Source organism: Macrotis lagotis, chromosome 7, assembly GCF_037893015.1.
Source record: "Macrotis lagotis isolate mMagLag1 chromosome 7, bilby.v1.9.chrom.fasta, whole genome shotgun sequence".
NCBI lineage: Eukaryota > Metazoa > Chordata > Mammalia > Peramelemorphia > Peramelidae > Macrotis > Macrotis lagotis.
In genome coordinates, this window is record NC_133664.1 from 18,691,274 (window position 1) to 18,714,698 (window position 23,425).

Genomic DNA, 23,425 nt, shown 5'->3' on the forward strand with positions numbered 1-23,425 from the left:
ACCAGGGAGGGCTGTGTGACCCTGAGCAAAGACCTGGTGTTCCAGGCTCCCCTAGCTGGTGATTTGGCACACTCAGATCCAAGTCACTTGCATGCCATGGCATCACATCCCTGATGTTGTGGTCCTTTTTGAGAATGGACGACAAACAACAATAAACTTATTGAGAAGGTATTTCCCCCATTGGTGGACAGAATTTCCTCACATGGAAGTTCACTAGACCAGTGAAATCACAAAGCCAGTCTCTGTCTCTTATAGACAGCATGACTTACCTAAGTGAAAAGACTTAGGTAGGGGTGTAGGGGATAGAAGACTGGACCTGGAGTCAGGAAGATCTGAGTTTGAATCCTGCCTCAGATACTGGCTAGCTGGGTGACCCTGGTAAGTCACTTAATTTCTGCCTACCTCTGTTTCTTCATCTGTAAAAATGGAGGGTAATGTGTTGTTGTGATTATAAAATGAGATAACATTTGTAAAGGGCTTTGCAAAATTCATATATATATTATATCATCGATAATAAAATATATTAACATATAATATGATATTAATGTATATATGCATATCTAATGCTAAACAAATGCCAGCTATTAACTAGAAAGGCAAGTTTAAATCTTGCCTCTGATATTTGCTAGCTCTGTGACCAGTGGCAAGTCACTTAACTTCACTGAGCCTCAGTTTTCTCATCTGTAAAATGAGAATATGTGGAATACTTTATCTCTCAGGGTTGGTGAGATAATCTATTTAAAATGCTTTCCAAATATAACAATCCTTTTTTCTCAACTCACTTTTTCTACAGAACAAACTTTTTACTTCTTAATGAATTAGTATTCGATGGGGCCTCTAGAGTACATGATATTGGAGATATGAAGACAGAAGAGAATTCTAGTCTTGAGGGGTTTATGTCCTATTGAGAAGACAGACAAGCCATACTAATAATCTGAAAGGCTGGTCTGAGAATTCTCTGATGATCAGCTAAGACAAGAAGGAAAGTAGTGACTGAAGGTTGCAGTCTAGAAAAAGAGAGAAAGAAAAGCCCAGAATGCTGTGCTGTACCAGCCAATGGTGGAGATGAATAAAAACAGAAGCTGAGGACCATGGGGTTACAACTAATCTAAGCTTCTCTCATCTGAAGTGGAGCTGACTCTGCCCAAAGGAGGGGTCCCAGAGGCCATAGAGGAGGATGGGCAGTAGCTGAGCCCAGAAGACACCTCAAGGCTCCCAGACGAGTGAGACCTTCCTCCATCCCTCTGGTCAGACCTGCTTGCATGTCTCTGGTCAGAACTTCCTCCATCCCTCTGGTCAGACCTGCCTCCATCCCCCTGGTCAGACCTGCCTGCATGTCTCTGGTCAGACCTTCCTCTATCCCTCTGGCAACCTCCTGAGCATCTGGCTGAAAGCCTTGAAAGGGATCACTTTTTAACACGTTCTGCCATGCTCCCTACAGCTTCTTAGGAGATGTCCCCCAGGCTCAAGTGAAGGTTTAAGATTTCATTTCCTCTTGTTACTCTATCATCCAAAAGGTTCATCAATCATAGGTGCCTTTTTCCCCCCAGAACAAATTGTAATATGATGAAAGAAAAATACAGAAAAGGGAACCATGGATAGATTTTTGGAATTCTTTGTGTCAGTATACTTTCAGATGGAGACTGGCCTACCTCTCTGTCATCTAGCAAGAACATCTCCAGATGTTGCTACAGAGGCATCAGTCAACTTCAGTTTGGGGGAACTGTCACAGCTACCATGAAGGATGTGACAATCTGGAAGCCCATCTTAACTGGGTCAGTTCCCTGGAGACCACTCTCTGCTGCCTTGCTCTCCACTTTTTCCATCCCCCTCTCTTCCTACCTCTGCCCTGGGCCCCCAGGGATGCCGAATTCTATTTGAAATTCCTGGCTTCCTTCCAGACTCCAGCATCCCCTTCAACAGGAGGCTTTTCATAGGGTAGTTCCCCCCCTCCCAGATGCTGCACCTTCTGAAGTGACTCTGGGTCTTCCATGAAGGTGATATGTCCACATTTATCTATGTGCTTGTCATTTCCTTTTTTAGAATGTCAACCTCTTGAGGGCAATTCTTCCTTGTATCTCAAACTTTTAACATTTAAAAATTTTTATTTATTTAAGACAATGGGGTTAAGTGACTTGCCCAAGGTCACACACAGCTAGGTAATTATTGTATTCCAAATACTTAACCAGATGTCTGGCATCATGCTTCATTGACTAATCTATTATTGAACTGCTCTTCATATTAAACCTTTTCTTCCTCTTGGAAATCATATATGTTTATATGTGTACAAACGCATACATATGTTTGTACATGTGGATATAGAGATATATAGATATCCATAAACATATGTGTGAAGATATATAGAACATTTAGAATATAATATGTGATTTCTATATAAGCAGACACACATATAGATAGATGATAGATAGAGAGAGAGAGAGAGAGAGAGAGATCTTGTGCTTCATTTTTTCTGGGCATTTTGTTTCCTACCCCCAGTAGAATAGAAACACCTTGAGGGCAGGAGTTGTTTCCACCTAACAGAGGGTCTGGCACATAGTAAGAACTTAACATTGCTCATCACAATGAACTATTGGAAAGCAGGGAAAGGGAAGGCCAAGGGCAAAGGGCATTTTACCTGTACAAGTCTCTTCCTACATCATCTTCATTGGTTGCAAATCCTCTGGGATCATCAGTAAAGCTGAAGCCAGTGCCAGTCTAGAGGGAAAAGAAGAAGCAAAAATTCTGAGAAACAGCCAGTCCCAGACACTGCAGCACTGGGTTCACTCTGAAAAACGCCAGAAGAGCCCAATTCCAAAGACTTTGAGTACCAGCATGATGGGGGAGGGGAGGGAGGAGAAGAAGGAGGATGGGTGGGGTGGATGATGGAAAGGAGGAAGAAGAAGAGGAGGTGTGAAAGGAGGAGGAGGAGGAAGAGGAGGGGAAGATGGAAGAGGGAGCAGAGAAGGAGGACAGAGGAGGAGGAGGGAGAGGAGAATGGTAGAGGAGGAAGACTGAGGAAAAGGTGGAGAAGGGCAATAATGGAAGATGGAGGAAGAAGAGGAAAAGGAAGAGGAAGAGGAGGAAGTGGAAAAAGAGGATGATGGAGGAGAGAAGGGAGAGAAAATGTGTATGGCATTTTATGACATATAGACTTTATTGATCTATATCATTCAATAAACAAAACAAGACCAAAAAGGAGAGGCTGAAAACATTATTTTGGTCCTGGGTCCTGTGATTTCCTCTGTGCAGGGAGCTTCCAATCAGACTTGTGCCCTTACAGATGCCCTTCTCTGCCTGCAGCCTTGGATTGGTACCTGGGGTACTGAGGGACGTGTCCAGGGTCCCACAGCCGTTGTGCATCAGGGGAAGGTGTTAGCTCCCTGACTTCCCGGCCATCTCACTACCTACTCTACAATCCTACTATCCCTCACAAGGATTGTTGTTCTCATGTAACAGAGAGCATCTGAAGTCTCATCCTTGGCCACCCAGCTCCTGGGGGCAGGGTTGGGCTCAGACCCCAAATTCATAATCTCAACCATTAGTCTAGACCACTATTCATCTTCTCTTCACTCTTACCCTGCTTGTATTTTTTTTATTTTACTATTTTACCCTTTTTATGACCTTTGGTTTCCTGCAGGAAAGAATTGTTGTCCTTTTGCTTTTGAATCAGCAGCCTCAGTCGCACCAGTAGGTAAGGCTTACTAAGTGATATTTGGTTGATTTGATTTGGAGAGCCCAAAAGGAGGAAGCTTATTGGAAATGAGCAAGCCTCTCTCCTCGATGAGAAAATTCAGTGAACAGACATTTTACATAAATCAAGAAGAGAGACCACAATGTAGACTAGGAAACAGCAGCTCAAACACTCCCTCTGATACATCCAAGCTGTAATGAATGGAAGTGGGAAGAAGGGAAGTGACCAAAGATGGTCTGCATCAGTGATTGCACTTCCCACACAGGGAGTGCTCAACATATAGACACCCAAGAATAGAGAAATGAAAGAGGGAATTGGGGACAATTATCCCAGGAAAAAATGAATTTATAAATAAAAAGAATTTGTAAATAAATGTATGAATAAAAGAGTTTGAAGGAAAGAAAAAGCCTAGGGAATGTAATACTTTTGTTCTAAGGGCTGACTACTCACTGGGTTGTCGATGTACAGCATGGAGAATTTTGCAGTCCAAGGAAAATCTCGTGCTCGAACTATTAAAAACAAAAATAATGTCTCAAACTCTCATATAAGCAAACAGACCTACAGAAATTCTACAATGTGCTGTGAAGATGACACTGTAAGGAGAGACCAACTGGCTATATCTGTGGGTCTGAGGCACAGGATGGCTCAACTCTCGCACACTTGAGTCATTGGAAAGGATCACTCCTTCCCAAATCTTATTGTGTCTCCCCCACCTTCTTCTCCCCAGGACAGTGGCTTTTAAAATTCATGCTGAAGCTGGAAAACATGAAAAAGAGCCTGGCTCATGAGAAATACTTCATGAAGAAGAATCTGTCTTATTGGAACATCAACAAACCCAAGTATTCACTTAAATGATCTATGAAATAAATCATAATCTTCCAATAGTCAGCATACTTTTTAAATGTACAAATTAATTTTAACAAAGTAGTGACAATATTATTCTGTTATTTCCCTTTCCTTTTCTAAATGTCTTTTCTGAGTATTTCCCCCTGAATTTTGATGCAGTAATTTAATTAGTTATATAACTTATCTTCACAGGGGCAGCTAGGTGAGATGATGGATAGAGTGTCATCTCATCTAGGCCAGTATTTTATCAATTGTAACACTTAGCTGCTCACCCCCATTTTACACAGGAGGAAAACCAAGACAAATAGAGGTTCAATGACTTGCCTGGAGTCACTCAGTTAGTAAGTGTCTGAGGTGTAATTTGAACTCAGGTCTTACTGACTCTAGACTCACTGTGCTGTGCACTACCTCACTTTACTGCCCCTAACTTAATGAATATAGAACAATATCTTGGAATTGTTTTAATTTACCTTTCTCTGACTATAGAGTGCTTGGCCACTTCTTTCATAGGACTATTGAATTTTTCTTTTCTTTTTAAAACTGATTTATCATATCTTACTTATATTTTGGAAATCAATCTCATTCCCTTAAATTTGTGCCAATTCTTCAGACTTTAAAGGTCAGATTTTTTATCAGTCAGGTTTATTGCAACGCAAAGACACCCTCCCAGCCTCATTCTCCCCTTTCAATTCTGAATGCATTGTTTTTTGTTGCGCAAAAGTTCTTATTCTTCCATGACCCAATGGATGTTCTGGGCCACTACAGAATTTTCTGCCTTTCCACAACTACAAGAAACATAATTGCCCCCTTGAGTATTTTACAAAAGCAAACAAAGAAGAAAGCTTAAAAGGCAGAAACTCTCCATTTGGAGTGAGCCATTGGTGGAGTACTCTGTTTTTAGAACCATGAAATGCTAAACTATTTCTAGATGCTCTGTGTTCCTACTAATCTATCCCTGGAGTCACAGAAGGCAGAGGAGGAACAGTGCTCACCTGTAAGGTTCTTGTTCACAACATAAGGCCCATGCTCAACAAAGAGTCCAAACATGGAGGACCCTCCGGGACCTCCCTGGAGCCAGAGAACCACAGGAGCATCATTGGGATTTTCCTGTAGCAAGAAAGAGTCAAAGACAGATGATCACATGAACCATAAAAAATAAATAAAATGGATAAAACAATCAGATAATTTTGAGTCAAAAGGAACCAAAAATTCCATCTCCTAAGCTAAACCTCATTTTATCAAACCATCCTCATGATGGAAGATGATGAAGCTTTATCTCTGCTAACAGTAAGACAGTAGGTCCAATGAATTAAGTATATATCACACAGCCTATGTATTATCTATAGGTCTTTTGCTAACATCTATACTACTAAGCACGATATAAATGTGATGCCTGAGTTCACAAAGGTCACTCCAGTGGAATCAAAGTATGGATAGTGGGCAGAGAACTGGCTCTCAAGCCAGATGTGGTAGTTGTTCCATCATTTTAGTTCTGTCCAACTTTTCATGATCCCATTTGGGGTTTTCCTGTTAGAGATACTGGAATGATTTTCCACTTCCTTCTCCAGCTCATTTGACAGATGAGGAAACTGAAGCAGAGCGAAGTGACTTGCCAGAGTCACACAGCTAGCAAGTGTCTGAGGCAGGATTTGAACTCAGCTCCTCCCAACTCCAAACTTAGTGCCCAGAGTTAGATTCAAATCTTGTTTCTGTTAATAGTATCTATGAGCTCAGGGGCAAAGTTACTTCATTTCCCTGAACCTGAATTCCCTCATTTGTAAAATGAGGGAGTATAGCTAGCTAAAGGTCCTTACAGATACAAATCTAAACTCTGAAGATCAACCTGGCACAGACTTTGTCTGAAGACCAGCCTAGCTAACTAGGCCGAGGGGCCCATCCCCCAAAAGAGGAGGAATGACTTTGGCCAAAGCAATTCTCTGTGATGACCCTTTAAGGGGAAGAGGAACCGTGGTCCGGTGTTGGGAGGAGAATCTGTATTAAAAGATTCATGGATCCTTTAAGGATGAACTCATCTATCATACTTGTGCTTCATTCCTCCATTTATCCATTCATGTAATGTTCTGGAGACCCTGCAGCCAACTGATGAGCTTGTCCTTACTACTGGAGTCCAAATTCCACCTTTGCCACTGACTACCAATGTAAGCTTGGACCTGTCTCTGGTCCTTTTCTAGAAAATGAAACTATAATGGCCTCTGAGGTTCCTTGCTGTCCTAGATCTAAGAATTCTTTGTGAAATCATCCAACCTCTCTTGATCTCAGTTTCCCTCCCTGTAATATGAGGTCCCTAAGGAAGGTTCTTTCCAGCTCTAAAGCTGTCCTTTAGGTCCTTTCCAGCTCTAAAGCTGTCCTTTGCCCAGGGTCATTTAGATAACAATATCTCAGTGAACTTTTGAATCTAGGCCTATCTGTCTCCAAATCCTGGACTCTATTCAATAGGGCAGGCTTTGAAGTTTGTCTTTCCCCCTCCCTCTCTGATGTCCCATCTCCATTTCCCACCCTAAGCTTACCCTCTCCTCTTTGCTGTTCCATCTCATGACCTGGCACAATATGACATGGATCCTGGTCCCCTTTTGCCAAGCCACTTGACTGCAAAGAGCACAATAGAAAGCCAAAACATGTGCCCCACACACCCCACATCTTCATTACGTAACTTCCAAATAGGGAGCAGAATTCTTGAGATATTTAAATAGGAAAGGTTCAGCCTGTGGGCTTCTAGCCTCAGCTGACCTGCATCCTCCAAAGTGTGTCCTTGAAGGGAAGGTGAGGCAGCCTTCACCACCCATGGGAGACGGGTGCTTCCCATGCAGCCCCAACAGCCTCTAAGGTAACAGCTCTCTAAGCCACAAGGAGAAGCAGAAAGTCAACTGGGAAAAATGCATTTTTACATGCTCTGTTTAAATAATCTGAGTGTTATTTACATCAAGATAAGGAAACCTGGAGACTTTTTTCTTTCTTTTTTTTTTTTGATGTAATGTTTATAGAGTCCCTCAGAAGCAGTTACACAGTCACTCTTGGGGCCACACATTTTCCGCATTCCAATCTGAGGACAAGACCTTCTTCCCCCCTTCCTTTTTTAAGCAAAAACAGAAAGAGGATAAAGTTTAAGGCACCGTCTGAATAAAGGCCTCTATATAATGGTAACACCAGCACACAAACTAAATATTGATGCTTGTCCAATGATATATTTCCAATCACAGATCTGAAGTTGAGAGGGACCTGTGAGGCTTACTGGCTCAGAGAAGGAAACTGAGGCTCAGGGAGTAGAATTCAGAATTTGAACCAAGGTCTTCTGCCTCCAAAGTGGACCTCCTTCCACTGCACTACAGTCCCTCAACCAAATTACTTAAAGAGTTATAAAATCATTAAAAAAAAGAGTTGTAAAATCAGATAAACTACATCAAAGAGATTTATCAAATTGCTATTATTTATACTAACTGTGAAGCTGGGAGGATGGAATGAGATGTGTTTATCAGCACAGTAAAAGGGGAGTCTACTCTTATACCCAGTTTCCTTGGACAAGTCACCTTTACTGGGCTTAGTTCCCCATCTGAAGAGAGAAGGGCTGGATTGGATGACCACCAAGTTCTCTCTCCCTCTCAACTGCTGACTGTATTTTACAGAAATTTCTAGCTGAGGTCACTGCAGCAGAAATGATCTAACTGCAGAAAAGGAAACGGCATTTTAGGAATTCATGCAAAATGCTGATTTTTGCAATAACAGGAAACAACTGGAGGTTTGAGGCAGGCCTGGGATTCTGCAAAGCAGAGTCTCTCAGGGGTGAGATGCCAGGAGGACAAGGCTAAGCTTGGGGTGGGAGTGAAGACCGTCTGAGCTCTTTTGGTGACCTCTAGTGGCCACCTCATGAACTGGACACTCCTCCAGAGGGCTCCATTGTTGGAAGGTGGCCCCCAAACCACCAAGACACTTAGCTTTCTGCCTTTCTAAAATTAACACGGTTTAATTAAATAATAGCCACCCAAAGGAGAGATTTCATGGCCTCCTTAGGAGAAGACTCTTATGGTGTATATTCAGGCAGCAAGTTCTTCCTTATGTTTAACTAGATTTCTTCTTGCTATTAATTTAAACATTTTTCTTCCAAAAAGGATCTCCAGAACCTACACTCAGGCACTCAGTTAGGAATTCTGGACCTTATTTGCAGTCCCTTTCTATTTCTTTGGTTACAGTCTGAGTACCATAATCAAGTCTACACTTCAAATGAGCATCAATGGACCAATACCCTTCCATTCTCTAGTTAGTCAATAGAGCCTTGAAGTCAGGAGGATGGGAGTTTAAATCCCACCTCAGGCACTTAATACTCAGTAGCTGTGGGACCTTAGGCAAGTCACTCCACCCTGACTGCCTAGTATCCAAGGCTATCTCTAGTCAATCTGATTCCTTTCTGGCCACAGGACCCTGATGGCTCTGGAGGAGAAAGTTAGGCTGGTGTCTTAGCAAATAGCCCCACCCCTCAATCAAATCTAATTCACTTGCTTATCATGGCACCACCTTCCTGATGTCATGGTCTTCTCCAGGAATGAAGGACAAAACATGAATCACCTAGAATACATTGTGCTACTCATCTCCCATTCTTCCCAGTCCCTGCTATCCCTTCCCTCTACTTAAGTTAGCCCCATTAGAAGATAAGATCCATGAGTGAAAGAGCTGGGTCATTTTTGTCTTTCTATTTCCCCAAACTCAGCACATAGTAGATGCTTAAAAAGAGCTTTCCTATTCACGTATCCACTTCCTCTTATTCTTATCTGACCACTGGCCCCAGATGGCTCCAGAGGAGAAAGTGAGGCTAGTGGCTCAGCCCCCTCTCCCTCAAATCCAGTTCATATGCTTGTCATGGCATCATTTCCCCTGATGTCATAATTTTCTTCTAGATCAAAGGACAGTCATCATCCTCATCCTCATCCTCATCCTCTTATTCTAATCTTCTATGGAAAATGAATTGTTTTAGAAACCCCCTGTTTTATAGGCTTTCCTTCTATTTTTAAAGGAATCCAAAAGAAGTCATTCTCTTTCCAGGACAAAAAAAAGAAAAAAAAACATAAATAAACCAGCTTCCTTAAAGGCAGCATCTCCCAGGGGCCCTGCCCACACTGTGCTTCCTACTTAAGCTGAACCTCTTCATATAAAATCCAAGGGGTTCCTGCATCCCTATACCCACCTTCCTCCTCCTCTATCAAATGTTCCAGAAATCATTCTCCCCATGCCCTCCTTCTGTGCCAGGCAATGATTAGCCAATCTGATCAGATATTCTAGGCTCATTATACTTTGATTCACCAGTATAAGGGGCCTCCAAGGAGAAAACTTCCTTTACCTTTAACAGAATTTATAATATTGCCTATGGTAAACAGGTAACTCACAAATAACATCAATTCATTCTCATCTCAGCAATCAGTGATTTTTCTTTTCTTTTTTCATTTTTTTTTTTGGATTACAAGTTTTTTATTTTTATTAAGCTCCTACTCAGGGAGCTGGAGGAAACACCAAAATGAGACCATTCCTACCCTTGAGGAACTTACATTCTAACAGAGAAAAGGAACATGTTTAAGGGGAATCCTGGCTAGACAAGAGTTGTGATTGTTCTAAAGTGGAGGTCTATGTCACCCCACCACTACCTTCAGTCTCCCACCTTCAGGATCCAAACATTATTTGAAATTTTCTTCACAACATGGAACCTTTCTGCATCTTACTCATCTCCAAAAACTCTACAAGCTTTCCTTAGTAGGAAGGTACCTCCTTAGTTTCCAGTTTTTCCCATTCTATAAAGAGCTACTGTCAATATTATGGTACATATAGGTCATTTTTCTTTCTCTCTTCTCTTTGAACTATAGGACTAGCTGTTGTTCAACTGTCTGACTATGATCTCATGGACTATACTATCCATTAGGTTTTCTTGGCAAAGATATTGGCGTTCACCATTTTTTCCTCTACAGAATTAAGACAGAGGTTAAGTGATTTACCCAGGGTCACACAGTAGTAAGTGGTTTTAAACACTTGTCTTCCTGGCTTCAGACCCAGTGCTCTTTCCACTGAGCCATCTGCTTACTTCCTTATAGACTTTGTAGTGGATATTAATGCTTTATCGACATATAAATACAGTAGATGTTAATGACAGTCTCTGGAGCCAAAAAACGTAAATCCAATAGAAGGGAACTTTGATACTGCAAGTAGGCCAAAATCAAAAATATTTAGGTCAGCCTTCTTAAAGTGATTCTAACCTGTCCATCTATAGGTCCACCCAAATGAGGAACACTGGGTGAAGATGTAGCATAAACAGAGCAAACCTCAGCTTCCAAGATGTCTATGCCACTTAGCCCTAAGCTGGAAGGACTCATTAAAATGTTAATTAAGGTCTTATTTACATTTCTCTGTCTGAGTCTCAATCTGCTTTCCAGTGAGATGCTCTATCTGGACTAAAATCAGTGGAGCCCACCAGTGAGTGTGTCTTTTGGTTTTACATGTGTGTCTGAGTGGATCTGCCTGAACCACTAGACTGAGACAGAGCACATCTCAATTCACAAAAGGAAAGGCCTTGAGAACAAACATGTTCACTCTGCTCCCCTGTTATTCAACCCTCTGGACATCTGAGTCTCTGTAGATAAGACATGGAGAGTGGGGATGCTGGGCTGGGAGTCCAGTCTGGCTGAAGAAGCACTGAGACTGGCAAGGGTGGAAAGGCCCAAGCCAAGGAGTGTACTGGCAAGGGTGTTAAACTTATTTGGGAGAAATTTTTATTTTCTCCTAGACTCAATAGGGAGACACTGGAGTAAATGAGGTAGTGAAGGGACAATATCAGATCTGCCCTTAAGGAAAATCACTTCCTGGCAGGAGTAGAGAGGCATGAGGCAAAGAAACTAGGAATTGGAGGCTGCTGCCAATAACTTAGTGGTGAGGAGAGAGCTGAGTGAGGAAAGAGAAGGCATCAGATATAGCAGAATGGTCAAACTGGCAAGATGTACCAATTGAGGAGATCTGTGGGGAGTATGAGAGGAAGGAATCAAGAGCATATGTAAAGGACTTTTCCTGGCAAGGAGGATCACCTCATTATCAGAAAGGGAGGAGGGGGAGATGATCTCAAGGGGTTTGGGGATGTAATGATGGGGATACGAGAAAGTTCACATGGACCTGTCTCAAATTTTTTTCAGTAAAGAGATGAGACCCTCAGTTGACAAGGTGTGAGGTTTGAGAAGGTTTGAAATAACATGTTCTATATTAATATATAATATATTATATTATTAGTATTATTATATATATCCATTCTATTGGATTTACTTTTTTGGCTCCAGAGACTGTAATTAACATCTACTACATTTATATGTCGATAAAGCATTAACATCCACTACTAAGTCTCTAAGGAAGTAGCTAGGTGGCTCAGTGGAAAGAGCAGTGGGTCTGAAGCCAGGAAGACAAGCATTTTAAACCACTTACTACTGTGTGACCCTGGGTAAATCACTTAACCTCTGTCAATATAATATAATTATATAATATAACATATATTATATTATATAATATAGAATACTATATTCTATATTATAGAAAATCTATTTAGAGAGGAATAAAAGGACTATTTTGATACAGTGAGACTCAGACTGATACTGAATAACATGAATTTATAATGTATATCACTATTTGGCAATGTGACTTGGACCCACCAGAACCTGAGGGGGATGGATTACATGGTTGATATCTGAGGGGAATCATGCAATGCAAGAAAGGGGGGAAAGGATGAAAAAGCAGATAGTGTTGTGTTTAATTAGTGAAGCAAGTCAGAATGGGGGAAATGAAGTGAGAAAATCCCACTGGGTAAAGGGACAGGAGGTCATGATGAACTCAAAGAATAGGCTTAGCAAGGATGAAGCATGGGTGAGATGAGATGATAGAGAAAGAGAAAAAGATGTCAGATTTTGATCAAGGAAGATCATTTGTGGGTGAAGTAAGAACCGGAGTTTGCCCATTCTCTGTAAGATGGAGATGGAGGGGAGGCTAGGTGGCACAGTGGATAGAACACTGGCCTTGGAGTCAGGAGTACCTGAGTTCAAATCTGGCCTCAGACACTTAATAACTACCTAGCCGTGTGCCCTTGGGCAAGTCACTTAACCCCATTGCCTTGCAAAAACCAAAAAAGAAAGATGGAGATGGAGTGGGAGGGGGAGGTCATTGGAATTTGGAAAAGACTAGGAATTATGGCTCACAAATCCAACAAAACTGATTCTTTCACATCCACATTCCCTTCTTTATCTCCTTCAACTTCATTTTTCATTCTCTGAGGAACTGACATCTATTAATAACTATCAAGACTTAGGGAGAAGTGAATTGCCCAAGGCCACACATGGACCCATCTGAGGTGGGATTTGAACAGAGGTCCTCTGACTGGAGAGAGAACTCTTCTCATTCATTGAGTTCCCTTGCCTCCCAGGACTGGCCATGCTTCTAAGATCCAACTCTCTGTCACCATATAAGCATAACTGACTCTAACCATGTCTTAAACTTACAAAGCATTTTCCATGCCTTATGACCTTGGATCTTCCTGACAACCCTATTAGATAGATACTCATGGGATAATACTCATCTCCCTTTTAAAAATGGGGCAACTGAGGCTCAGAGACATTGTTATTTGTCCAGGATTGCACAGTTAACTAAGTACCAACCAGGATTTGAAATAATTCTTGTGACCCCTGCATCTTCTATATCTTCCCTGACAACACAATTACTTCCATTTCTCCCATGTGACCCAACAACCCTTTCTCCTATTCCAAAGTCCCATTCATTCCTTTTTTTGAATTAAAAGGACACAATGGCTTCACATCTAAAGGTCCCTTATGTATGTTCTCCTTACTAACTGTGGTCTGTCTAAGAACTCCTTCCTTCTCCGCCAAATAAAAGGAACCTGCCAGATATACAAACTTAACTTCCTTCCATTGGATCATATTTCCTCTCACCCAGACCTTACCTTTCTCTGATAGCATTCCTTTTTTTTTTTAGTTTTTTTTTCAAGGCAATGGGGTTAAGTGGCTTGCCCAAGGCCACACAACTAGGTAATTATTAATTTTCTGAGGCCAGATTTGAACTCAGGTACTCCTGACTCCAGGACCAGTGCTCTATCCACTGCGCCACCTAGCCACCCCTCTCTGATAGCATTCTTATTAAAACAGAACTTTCTATGAAAAGCAAAAACATTTCTGCCTGCCTCCAGGCCTTGTGTCTCTGCTTGTCCTCTGGACAATTCCCCTTAATCCTAAATCATCCTATGCCGCCTTTTAGTTCCTTCACCCAATGCTATAACATAAAATACATCTGTCATGGCTAGACAAGTTCTGGTTCAGCAGGATAGCATTGCTTTCCTCTGGGATTTTCCTAAAGAACTGGAACCTGATCTTTCTGGGGGACCCTGGTTGATGGTTCACTGAATGAAGCTGGTGCTTATTGTTTTGGTTTGGGAAGTTTGTTGGGCTACCAGCAGAGGGTGCAGAGTTGAAATCTAGTGATTCACAAGCCCACGTTTTAACCAAGAGAGTCAAGCCAAAAGAATGACAGCTGGTATTTATAGAGTGGTTTAGGGTTTGCAAGTGCATAAATGAATGAAAGAATGAATGAATGATGTGAATGGATAGCTAGATGGATGGATGGATGGATGATGGATGGCACAACATGAAATGAAAGTAAGACATTTATTAAATGCTTACAATGCACCAAACACTGGATTTATTATCTATCCCCTTTGAGTTTCACCATAACCTTGGAAGGCAGGTTGGTCAAGTATTACCCTTATTACCTTACAATTGATAAATAAGAAGCTGTGGTCCCTGAGTCTCACAGCTGGTAAGAATTGGAGCTAAGATTGGAATTCAAGTCTTGCTAACTATAGTCAGGTATACCGTCTAGCTCCTTCCCCATCAGATTACTTTGCCCTCTACCAATTCTGACAAACCATTCAAGACTTATAGAGTTGATTTTTGTCTTTTTTTAATTGACGGTTGTTATAATTCCATAACAATAAGCAATCTTGGTCAGTAGACCTCCCTTCTTCTTTGGAAAGGTGGGGGTGGAGGGATACCAAAGTTGAAAGTCAAGTTCCATGATAGGAACACAAATGTCTAAGTAGAAGGGATCAGCTCCCTCATTTTAAAGAAAAGGAAACCAAGAATTAAATGGGTAGAACAACCTTCTTGATGTCACCCAACACATCTGGAGAGGGAGAGAGAGAGAGGGATGGTTCACTGGTTTCCCATCTAGCCAGCTTTTTCAATATGCCTCACTGCTTCTGAGTGCTTGGTTTTACTTCAGTGGTCCTTATGTATGGTCTCCTTACAAAGCAAAGCTTGATGGGTAGACAGAAGAGAGGTTGGTCAGGAGGTGGAGGGTGATGGGGCAAATATATCTGGAAATGACTTTGAGATTAAACAACAAACAAGAAGTCCATAAAATTTTAAAATATAAGTTTTCATTACCCTGCTTGTTGCCTCTCTTTATAAAGAGGAAAGAACTATTTGTTTGGTTGGTTGGGTTTTATTTTGTTTTATTTTTTCCTGGGAGAGGGGCACAATCTGACTTCTTTAGGATTCTTTGAAGCTATGTTTGGGTGAATATTGCCACCTTCTTCCTGCCTCCCTCTTTCTTATATCCCCTGTTTCTAAAAATTCCATGAGGGAAATGGTGCATTGTATTCCTGAGTTCAAGGGCCCCTGGCATGGCTTATGATCACTGGTGGGGATGAGTGGCCAGTGGAATGTCCCAGAGGTCCCGCCAGGCCTTAATGCTCTGCTGATTTCTTCCATTCTTCCATTCTTCCATTCTCAAGTCACTTCAAGTCTATAAACCATCTCTAAAGAGAGAGAAGCAAGTTCTCTCCATCTCTGATATTGAGTGTCTTCAGCTGTTGGGTATTTTTAATATCTAAGCCCTTTGAAATTTTTATTGAGGGCTTGCTGTTATTGTCATTCAATCAGTCAGCTGTGTCAGCTCTTTGTAACTACCCATGAACCAAAGCATTCTAATACTGCCCAAATGGTTTTCTGGGCAGAGATACTGAACTGTTCTGCTATTTTCTTCTCCAGCTCATTTTCACATGGGTCACTTATAAATGTCTGAGGTCACATTTCAACTTAAGTTCTCTTGAAGACTCCTGACTCAGCATTCTATCCAATGAACCATGTAGCTTCCTCCTATGAGGTGCCATTTTTAAAATTTTTTTTTAGGTTTTTACAAGGCAATGTGGTTAAGTGACTTGCCCAAGGCCACACAGCTAAGTATTTATTAAGTGTCTAAGGCCAGATTTGAACTTAAGTCCTCCTGACTCCAAGGCCAGTGCTCTATTCACTGCACTACCTAGCTGCATTTTAGACACATAACCATTAAATAGTGACAACTAGAATTCATATATATATATATATATATATATATATATATATATATATATATATATATTAAGATCTGCAAAACACTTTAATGGCAAATATTTATATAGTGTTTACAATGGATCAGCACTGTGCTAAGCACTTTACAATTATTATTTCATTTAATCCTTACAACAAATCTATCTGGTAGGTAGATTTCATCTTACAGATGAAGAAACTAAGACTTTGGCAGGTTCGGCCAGCTTGTCATGACTGAGGGAGGATTTGAACTCAGGTCTTTTTGTTTTTGACTCTTAGGTCTAACAGTTTATGTACTCCACCACCTAGTAGGATTATAGAGTAACCCTGGAGCCATCAGATCTGGAAGAGAAGTGAGAACTTATCTAGGCCAACCTTCCATTTCACAGATGGGGAAAATGAAACCCAGAGAGAGGATGTGATTTTCCCAAAAGTATATAGGTCCTCAGAGGCAGAGCCAGATTTGAACCCATTTCTTTGGACTTGAAATCTAGTACTCATCCATTTTTCCATCTTGTCCCTATAGAACATTAGCATTCTCTTCCACCTACCTGAGCTGGAAAGAACCAGAAAAAGAGGTTGCTATTATAGGTTTCATTCACAGTGAGATAGCCAGAGTAACTCTTCACTTTGAATCCTGGGAATGGGTTGACCAGACTCAACTGCTTGCCTAGAAAGAAAATGTAAGCCCCAAATTAGAAGAGAGATGAGGTTAGAGCTTGATTAGGGATCAGGGTCTCCATTGGGAATAGAATCATAAAGTCATCAAATTTCAAAGTTGGCCACTGGGTACAACCCCCTCCTGAAAATGAATCTCCTCTACAACATGGCAGACATGTGATCATTCATCCAACCTTTGCCCAAAGACAATCAAGGAGTGGAAGCCAGGGCAGCACATCTTATTTTTGGAAAGTTAACAATATAAAGAAGCTTTTTGCTCCCATTCATCAACCCTAAATCCAGGCATTTGGAGTAAGTAAAAAGGACCTGAAAAGAAATTCAAGGGCGAGTGTGTTCCCATAGAAATAGCACCAACTTGGAAGTCTCAAGAGTTCATGGATTCAAATCCCATCCCTGTCATTTACTGTGCACCCTTAGACCAATTCTTCAAACTTCATGAGTCTCATTTTCCTTCTCAGTAAAATAAAGGGGATGGACCTGATGATCTCTAAGTCTCATTCTGCTCTGAGTCTATGAGTTTTTGAAATACAGAGAGCAACTTCACCAGCTATGTCATGACTCTCCCCTTCCCTAAGCCGCCTCCTCTGGCCAAGACTCTGTTCTTAGGAATTTTCATTTTTAAAGCTCAGTGGGACCTTCTAGTCCAATTTCTTCATTTTACAGTTAAGTAAATAGAGACCCAGAAGAGTGATTTCATTTACCCAAGGTCACACAGTAAGTGAAAGACAGAGTTGAGACAGGAACCCAGGTCCCTTCACTTCTCAGCTAACAGTGCTTCCCTTGAGTCCCAGTTCTAAGAGGCCTAATGATGGCTTTGAGCCTCACAACAACAGCCATAACTATATCAACTTTTATATGGCACCCTGATGTTTGCATATCATCTCATTTGATTCTCACAACCACCTTGTAAAATTGGTACTATCATTATCACTCCCATTGTATAGATGAGGCAACTGAGGCTGAGTGACTGGTCCAAGTTCACCCAGCTAATAAATGTCAGAGATTGATTTTGAACTCAGGTGATCATAATTCCAGAACTCTATTTCCTTCGATACTTAGCCACCCAGTGTCCTGGTGGAGCTGTTCACTCATCCATGTGGGGATGCCCTTGCCATTGGACTCTTATCTTCCCAGAAATCCACCCCCAGGTGGAAGGGGAAGGATCACAACAAGCCAACTGAGGTCTTCCTCTCATTTCCGGAGGACATCCTTCACCCCAGTTCTCAGGCCTCATTTCTCTTTGTTATAATGCAGGAGCCTGCTTAGCTCTTGCCCGGCTTCTTGGGGCCAACTATACTTCCATACTGTAAAGATTCCAACTTAAAAGACAAACTCTCACTAAGATTTTAGTCTGACTCACTTTTTAGTAGATAATCTACTGTGGTCAGTGATCTGGTCCTGGGAATGGGTAGGAGGGAAAGGATGAACTCTCTGGAGCTGGAAAGTCATGGTTCAGCATGAAGATGTGACCTTCCATGGTCAGCAAGATAGGAGATAGGAAATGGAAAAGAAATTCAGAAAGGCAGGCAAGAGGACAAAGACACAGCCCTGCCTACTAAGAAGGCCTAGTCAAATCAGTCCTAGGTCTGAATCTTGCCTCAGACATTACAAGGCAAAAGCCCCTTTCCCTTTCAATCTGCCCTAGGTAAAATGCAAATCATATCACTTCTGGGACCCACCCCCAGGGTTGGTATCAAAGTGAAATAAAATGAAAAATGCAAAAAGCGCTTTATTAGCCTTAAGGAAGTAGGAAGGTTTGCTGAGAAAAGAGGAAAGCATCAACAGCAACAGTCATAAATATCAACATCTCCCTAGATGGTTCTCCCAAGTCCCAGATAATTGCATGGACTTTGAACAGAGACATTTCTGTCTGTTTCTCCTCATGTCTCAACCCTGGGAGAAAGAAAGAGGAATGAGTTAGGTGGTTTTTTAATAATGATGCAATATAGACATGGACCTCCACCTTTTCCTTTTTCTTACCAATGCAGACCTTGAGTCTCTGTGATAATTTGAATCTTATAATGAGTTGAGTCATCCCCCCTTCTAGACAAGTCTCACTGCTTATCAGGGAACTGTTATTTCTCACTAGCTCCCAATCACTGACCCTGACCCTGTTTTCCAGAGAAGACATATTTCAAGGATGGGCAGAATTTAAACACACACACACACACATGTTCACATTATTTTTTTAATCTGTCCCATTCATTTAGAGAGCAAAGGAGGAAGATGGAAAAGTAATGACCAAGGAACAAAGGAAAGAAGAGGTTGGGAGGAGTAATGGAAGGAGAAGACATCATAATAAAAACAATAATAACTGATATTTCTAGAACACTAAAATGTGCAAAGTGCCTCATTGGAGCCACACAGCATTTCTAGAAGCATTATTCTCTTTTTGCTTGGTTTTTTTTTGCAAGGCAATGGCATTAAATGACTTGCCCAAAGTCACAAAGTCACACAGCTAGGTAATTATTAAGTGTCTGAAGTCAAATTTGAACTCAGGTCCTCCTGGCTCCACAGCTGGTGCCTCTATCCACTGTGCCACCTAGCTGCCCCTTCTAAAGGCATTATTATCCCCACTTTACAGAAGGAGAAACTAAGACTTGGATAAATTGACTAATCCAGGGTCACACAACTGGATGGCAAAGAAAGATGGAAAAAGGCAATATGGAATGAGAAATTTTAAAAATGTAAAAAAATAGTAATAATAAGGAAAGAGAATGGAAGATAACCATCATCCCAAGCCTCATTTGCAATACTTAAGATTTATGCTGTTGGAGTCTATAGATAGCTAAGTGGTACAGGAATTAGAGCATAGAACTTAGAAACAAGAAGATCTGAGTTCAAAAGTGGCTCAGACTCTTACTCACTGAACAACCCTGGACTAGTCACTTAACCACTCTCTGCCTCAGTTTCCTCATATGTAAAATGACAATAATAATGGTACCTACCTCATGTGGCTTTGAGGACCAAATGAGTTAATACTCACTTGCTTTGCAAACCTTAAACTACTGGCCATTCTTCAATATGCAAATACTATTATGTTGCTAGTTCTCTTTATACTAGGGAAGTGCAAATCCTCCCTTATCCCTATCTTCACTACAATGAAAGCAACTGCTTTTATAAGAACTTTTCTGAGTAACAAAAGATTAGACACAAAGATCCATCAATTAGGGAACAGCTAAATACGTTGTGGTCCATATGAGTAATAGAAAATGATGGTACCATAAGAATAGATAAACACAATGAATGAGAAGAAGTCTGGGAACCTATATGAATCAAGTAAGCAGAACCAAAAAAGAAATGATACTCATGATGACCACTTCTACATCAATGGAAGGATGGGAATGCCAAAATCATCCAGACAGACTCCTAGAAATATAATGATCCCAAAGAAGAGATAAGAGAAAGAACTTTAGGCTCCCTGCCCCTACCTAAATTCTTTGAAGAAGTGAAGAATTATGGGTACAGAATGCTACACATCAATTGAAACTTTTCCAAATCACTGGCTGGTTTTGCTGAAATGTTTTCTTTTGTTCTTTTTATAAGGGATGGTCTCCTGGAAAGGGAGGAGGAGAGGGATACTTTGGGAGATGCAGCTCATTGAAAAAAACTATTAAGTAAAACTTACTTCTTTAAAAATTCTGTTATGAGTATTCTTGTAGGGTTGACTCTCCATCATTGATCTCAGAATTTTTTTGGGGAGGGGGAGAAGAAAATTTTAAAAACAAAGAATAAATCCTCAAGGTTTTAAAAGCACCAAAATAGGTAATGACAATAATGTGAATGGGTTCAGGGTCAGGTCTTTAGATTCTGGGCAGTTTCTCAAAAACAAACCCAAGGGCACTTGAGTCAGCCCTGAGTCAAGTCTGTTGTCCAGGTAAATTGTCCTTTTCAGGAAATCAAACCTAGTGATTCATATTTCCTGTCTTTAGATTTCTGCAGCACGCCACGTGGTACCAATGGCATGATCACTTCCTGTCCCGTGTGTAAACCATCTGAGCAAAGGTCTTATCTCACTTAGGAGATCAAAAGCTTCCCAGAGAGAAAGGAGAGGGAGGGGAAGGAGGGCCATAGTTGGCTCCTCTCTGTATCCCCATCAGCCCTTACAAAGAGCCAGGCTGTTGCTGTTTGTTCAGTCATGCCCAACTCTTCATGACCCCATTTGTGGTTTTCTTGGTAAAGACATTGAAGTGATTTGCCATTTTCTTCTCTAGTTCATTTTACAAATGAGGAAACTGAGGCAAACAGGTTAAGTGACTTGCCCAGGGTCACACAACTAGGCAGGGTCTGAGGTCAGATTTGAACTCAGTCACAGTGATTCCAAGCACTCTGTACTATGGTGCCACCTCGTGGTACTAGAAAGGAGGTACAAAAGAGGTGCTGATGACGTTGAATGAAAAAAATCAATGAATGAGTGAAAGCAAAACTAGTAGCCAATTTATTCCTTCCAGAAGGTTCCTGATCTGTAAAATGAGGGAGTTGTATTTAGTGACCTCTGAGATGCACTTCCTTCCCCCAGAATCACTTTTGTATGATGCTTTAAGGTCCTACATATATTTCCCTGCAAATACAACCCTGCAAAGTAAATCATATTTAAAAAAAAATAAAAAATACAAGTAGATGAACCAGGAAAATAGAAATATAAATATGATTTTGTTTAGTTTATAGGTGAGGGCACTAAACCTCTGAGAGGCCTGGTGATCTGCCCATGATCACACTGTTAGTCAAGCAGCTCTGCTGACTCCAAGCCCACCCCCTGTCTCCTCTGCCATAGTAATAAATATACCAGTTTGTCTTATGGGAAAGTCATCCAATGGTCTTATTGACATCTTAAGAGGTCGGCTTTCAGGTGTCCAAAAATAGGTGCTTCAGTACTTGGCCCTCCTGAGAGCACTTTATCATGTTTGAAAGAGGAAATTTCTCCTCTAATAGAATAGCAGAAGAGCTACAGAAGCCAGAATGGAGAGAAATCTAATGAGGCTGGGGTGGGGGGGTCAAAGAATCTTGTTTCCAATCCTGGTTCTGGCACAGATGTGACTAGGTGATCTAGGGGAAATCACTTCTCTGGAAAGCAGTTTTGTCATTTGGAAAATGAGGGGTACAGCAGATTCCGAGCACATACTAGTTATTATAAATATATGATGGAGGTATGAAGATATTAATAGTCACTTTTTTGTAATAACCTCAAATGAAATACTAGGGGAGTACCCATTGGTTGAGGAAAGGCTGAACTAGTAACAGTGTATACATGAAATGGAATGCCATAGAGATGATGGATAGGACTGTTCCAGAGGAAATCTGGAAGACTTTTAAGAACTGATACAGCATGGTTGTTCATCCTTCATCCTTGAAGAGGCCCAACGGCATCAGGAGGATCATGTCTTCACTCACAAATGAATTGGATTTACGAGGGGTAGGGCTGTGCAAAGTTACCAGCCTCACTTTCTTCTTCAGAGTCATTTGAGTCCAGTGACCAAATATAGGTCATTATGATTGGTGATGGCTCTAGATAAGGTGGAGAGATGTTGATTTTTTTAAGGTAAGTACTTTCCCAGAGCTCAGTTTGTCTGAGGCAATGCCCATTCATTAATTAAAGGCTAACAATGGAATAGACTAGGTGAAAAAGTGATAGCAGGAAATAATTCCAGTAATCAAAGAGTCTAGCTTCTGGGATAAAAACTCTCTCTTCAATAAAAACTGTTGGGAAAATTGGAGACTGGTATGGTAAAAACTCGGATTAGACCAACATCTCACACCCTATACCAAGATAAGATCAAAATGGGTACAGGATTTAGACATAAAGGACAATATTACTCGGAGATCAAGGAATAGTTTACCTGGTCAGATCTGTGCAAAGAAAAGCAGTTTTTGATCAAGGAAAAGATGGAAAACATCATTAAAAATAAACTAGATAATTTTGTTTACATTAAATTAAAAAGCTTTTGCACAGACAAAACTACTATAACCAAGATCAAAAGAAATGTAGTAAATTAGGAAACAATATTTACAACTAGTATTTCTGACAAAGGACTCATTTCCAAAAATATACAACTGAGTCAAATTTATAAAAAAAAAAAAGCCATTCCCCAATTGACAAATGGTCAAAGAATATGTAGAGGCAATTTACAGATGAGGAAATCAAAGCAATCCATAGTCACATGAAAAACTGCTCTAAATAATTACTGATTAGAGAGATGAAAATTAAAGCATCTCTGAGATACCACTTCAAACCTCTCAGACTGACCAATATGGCCAGAAAAAACAATGCTCAATGTTGGAAGGAATATGGGAAATCTGGGGCACTAATGCATTGTTGGTAGAGCTGTGAACTAATTTAACCTTTCTGGAGAGGAAACTGGAATTATGCCCAAAAGGCAATAAAAATGTGCATTTCCTTTGATCCAGCATTACTACTACTACTGGGTCTATACCCTGAAGAGATCATGAAAAAGGGTTAAAATATCACTTGTACAAAAATATTCATAGTAGCTCTGATAGTGGTAGCAAAGAATTGAAAACTGAGTGAATTTCTATCAGTTGGGGAATTGCTGAATAAATTGTGGCATATGTATGTTATGGAACACTATTGTTCTATTAGAAACCAGGAGGGGTGGGAATTCAGGGAAACCTGGAAGGATTTGCATGAACTGAAGTTGAGTGAGATGAGCAGAACCAGAAGAAAAATGAACACCCTAATGGCACCATGGGGGTGATGATCAACCTTAATGGATTTGCACATTCCATCAGTGCAACAATCAGGGACAATTTGGGGGTACCTGTGATGGAGAATGCCATCTGTATC

At 40.9% G+C, this 23,425-nt stretch overlaps 1 protein-coding gene across 5 annotated transcripts in view; it reads right to left on the reverse strand.

Moving 5' to 3' along the window:
* CPVL (carboxypeptidase vitellogenic like) overlaps positions 1-23,425 on the reverse strand; it is a 137,037-nt gene that overhangs the window by 82,992 nt on the left and 30,620 nt on the right. For all 5 annotated transcript variants that reach the window (XM_074195561.1, XM_074195564.1, XM_074195565.1 and 2 more), the window contains 4 exons: positions 16,494-16,612; positions 5,530-5,644; positions 4,142-4,200; positions 2,636-2,715 (listed from right to left, as the gene is read on the reverse strand). In XM_074195561.1, the coding sequence (XP_074051662.1) occupies positions 2,636-2,715; positions 4,142-4,200; positions 5,530-5,644; positions 16,494-16,612 (373 nt within the window). The remainder of the gene's footprint in view (positions 1-2,635; positions 2,716-4,141; positions 4,201-5,529; positions 5,645-16,493; positions 16,613-23,425) is intronic.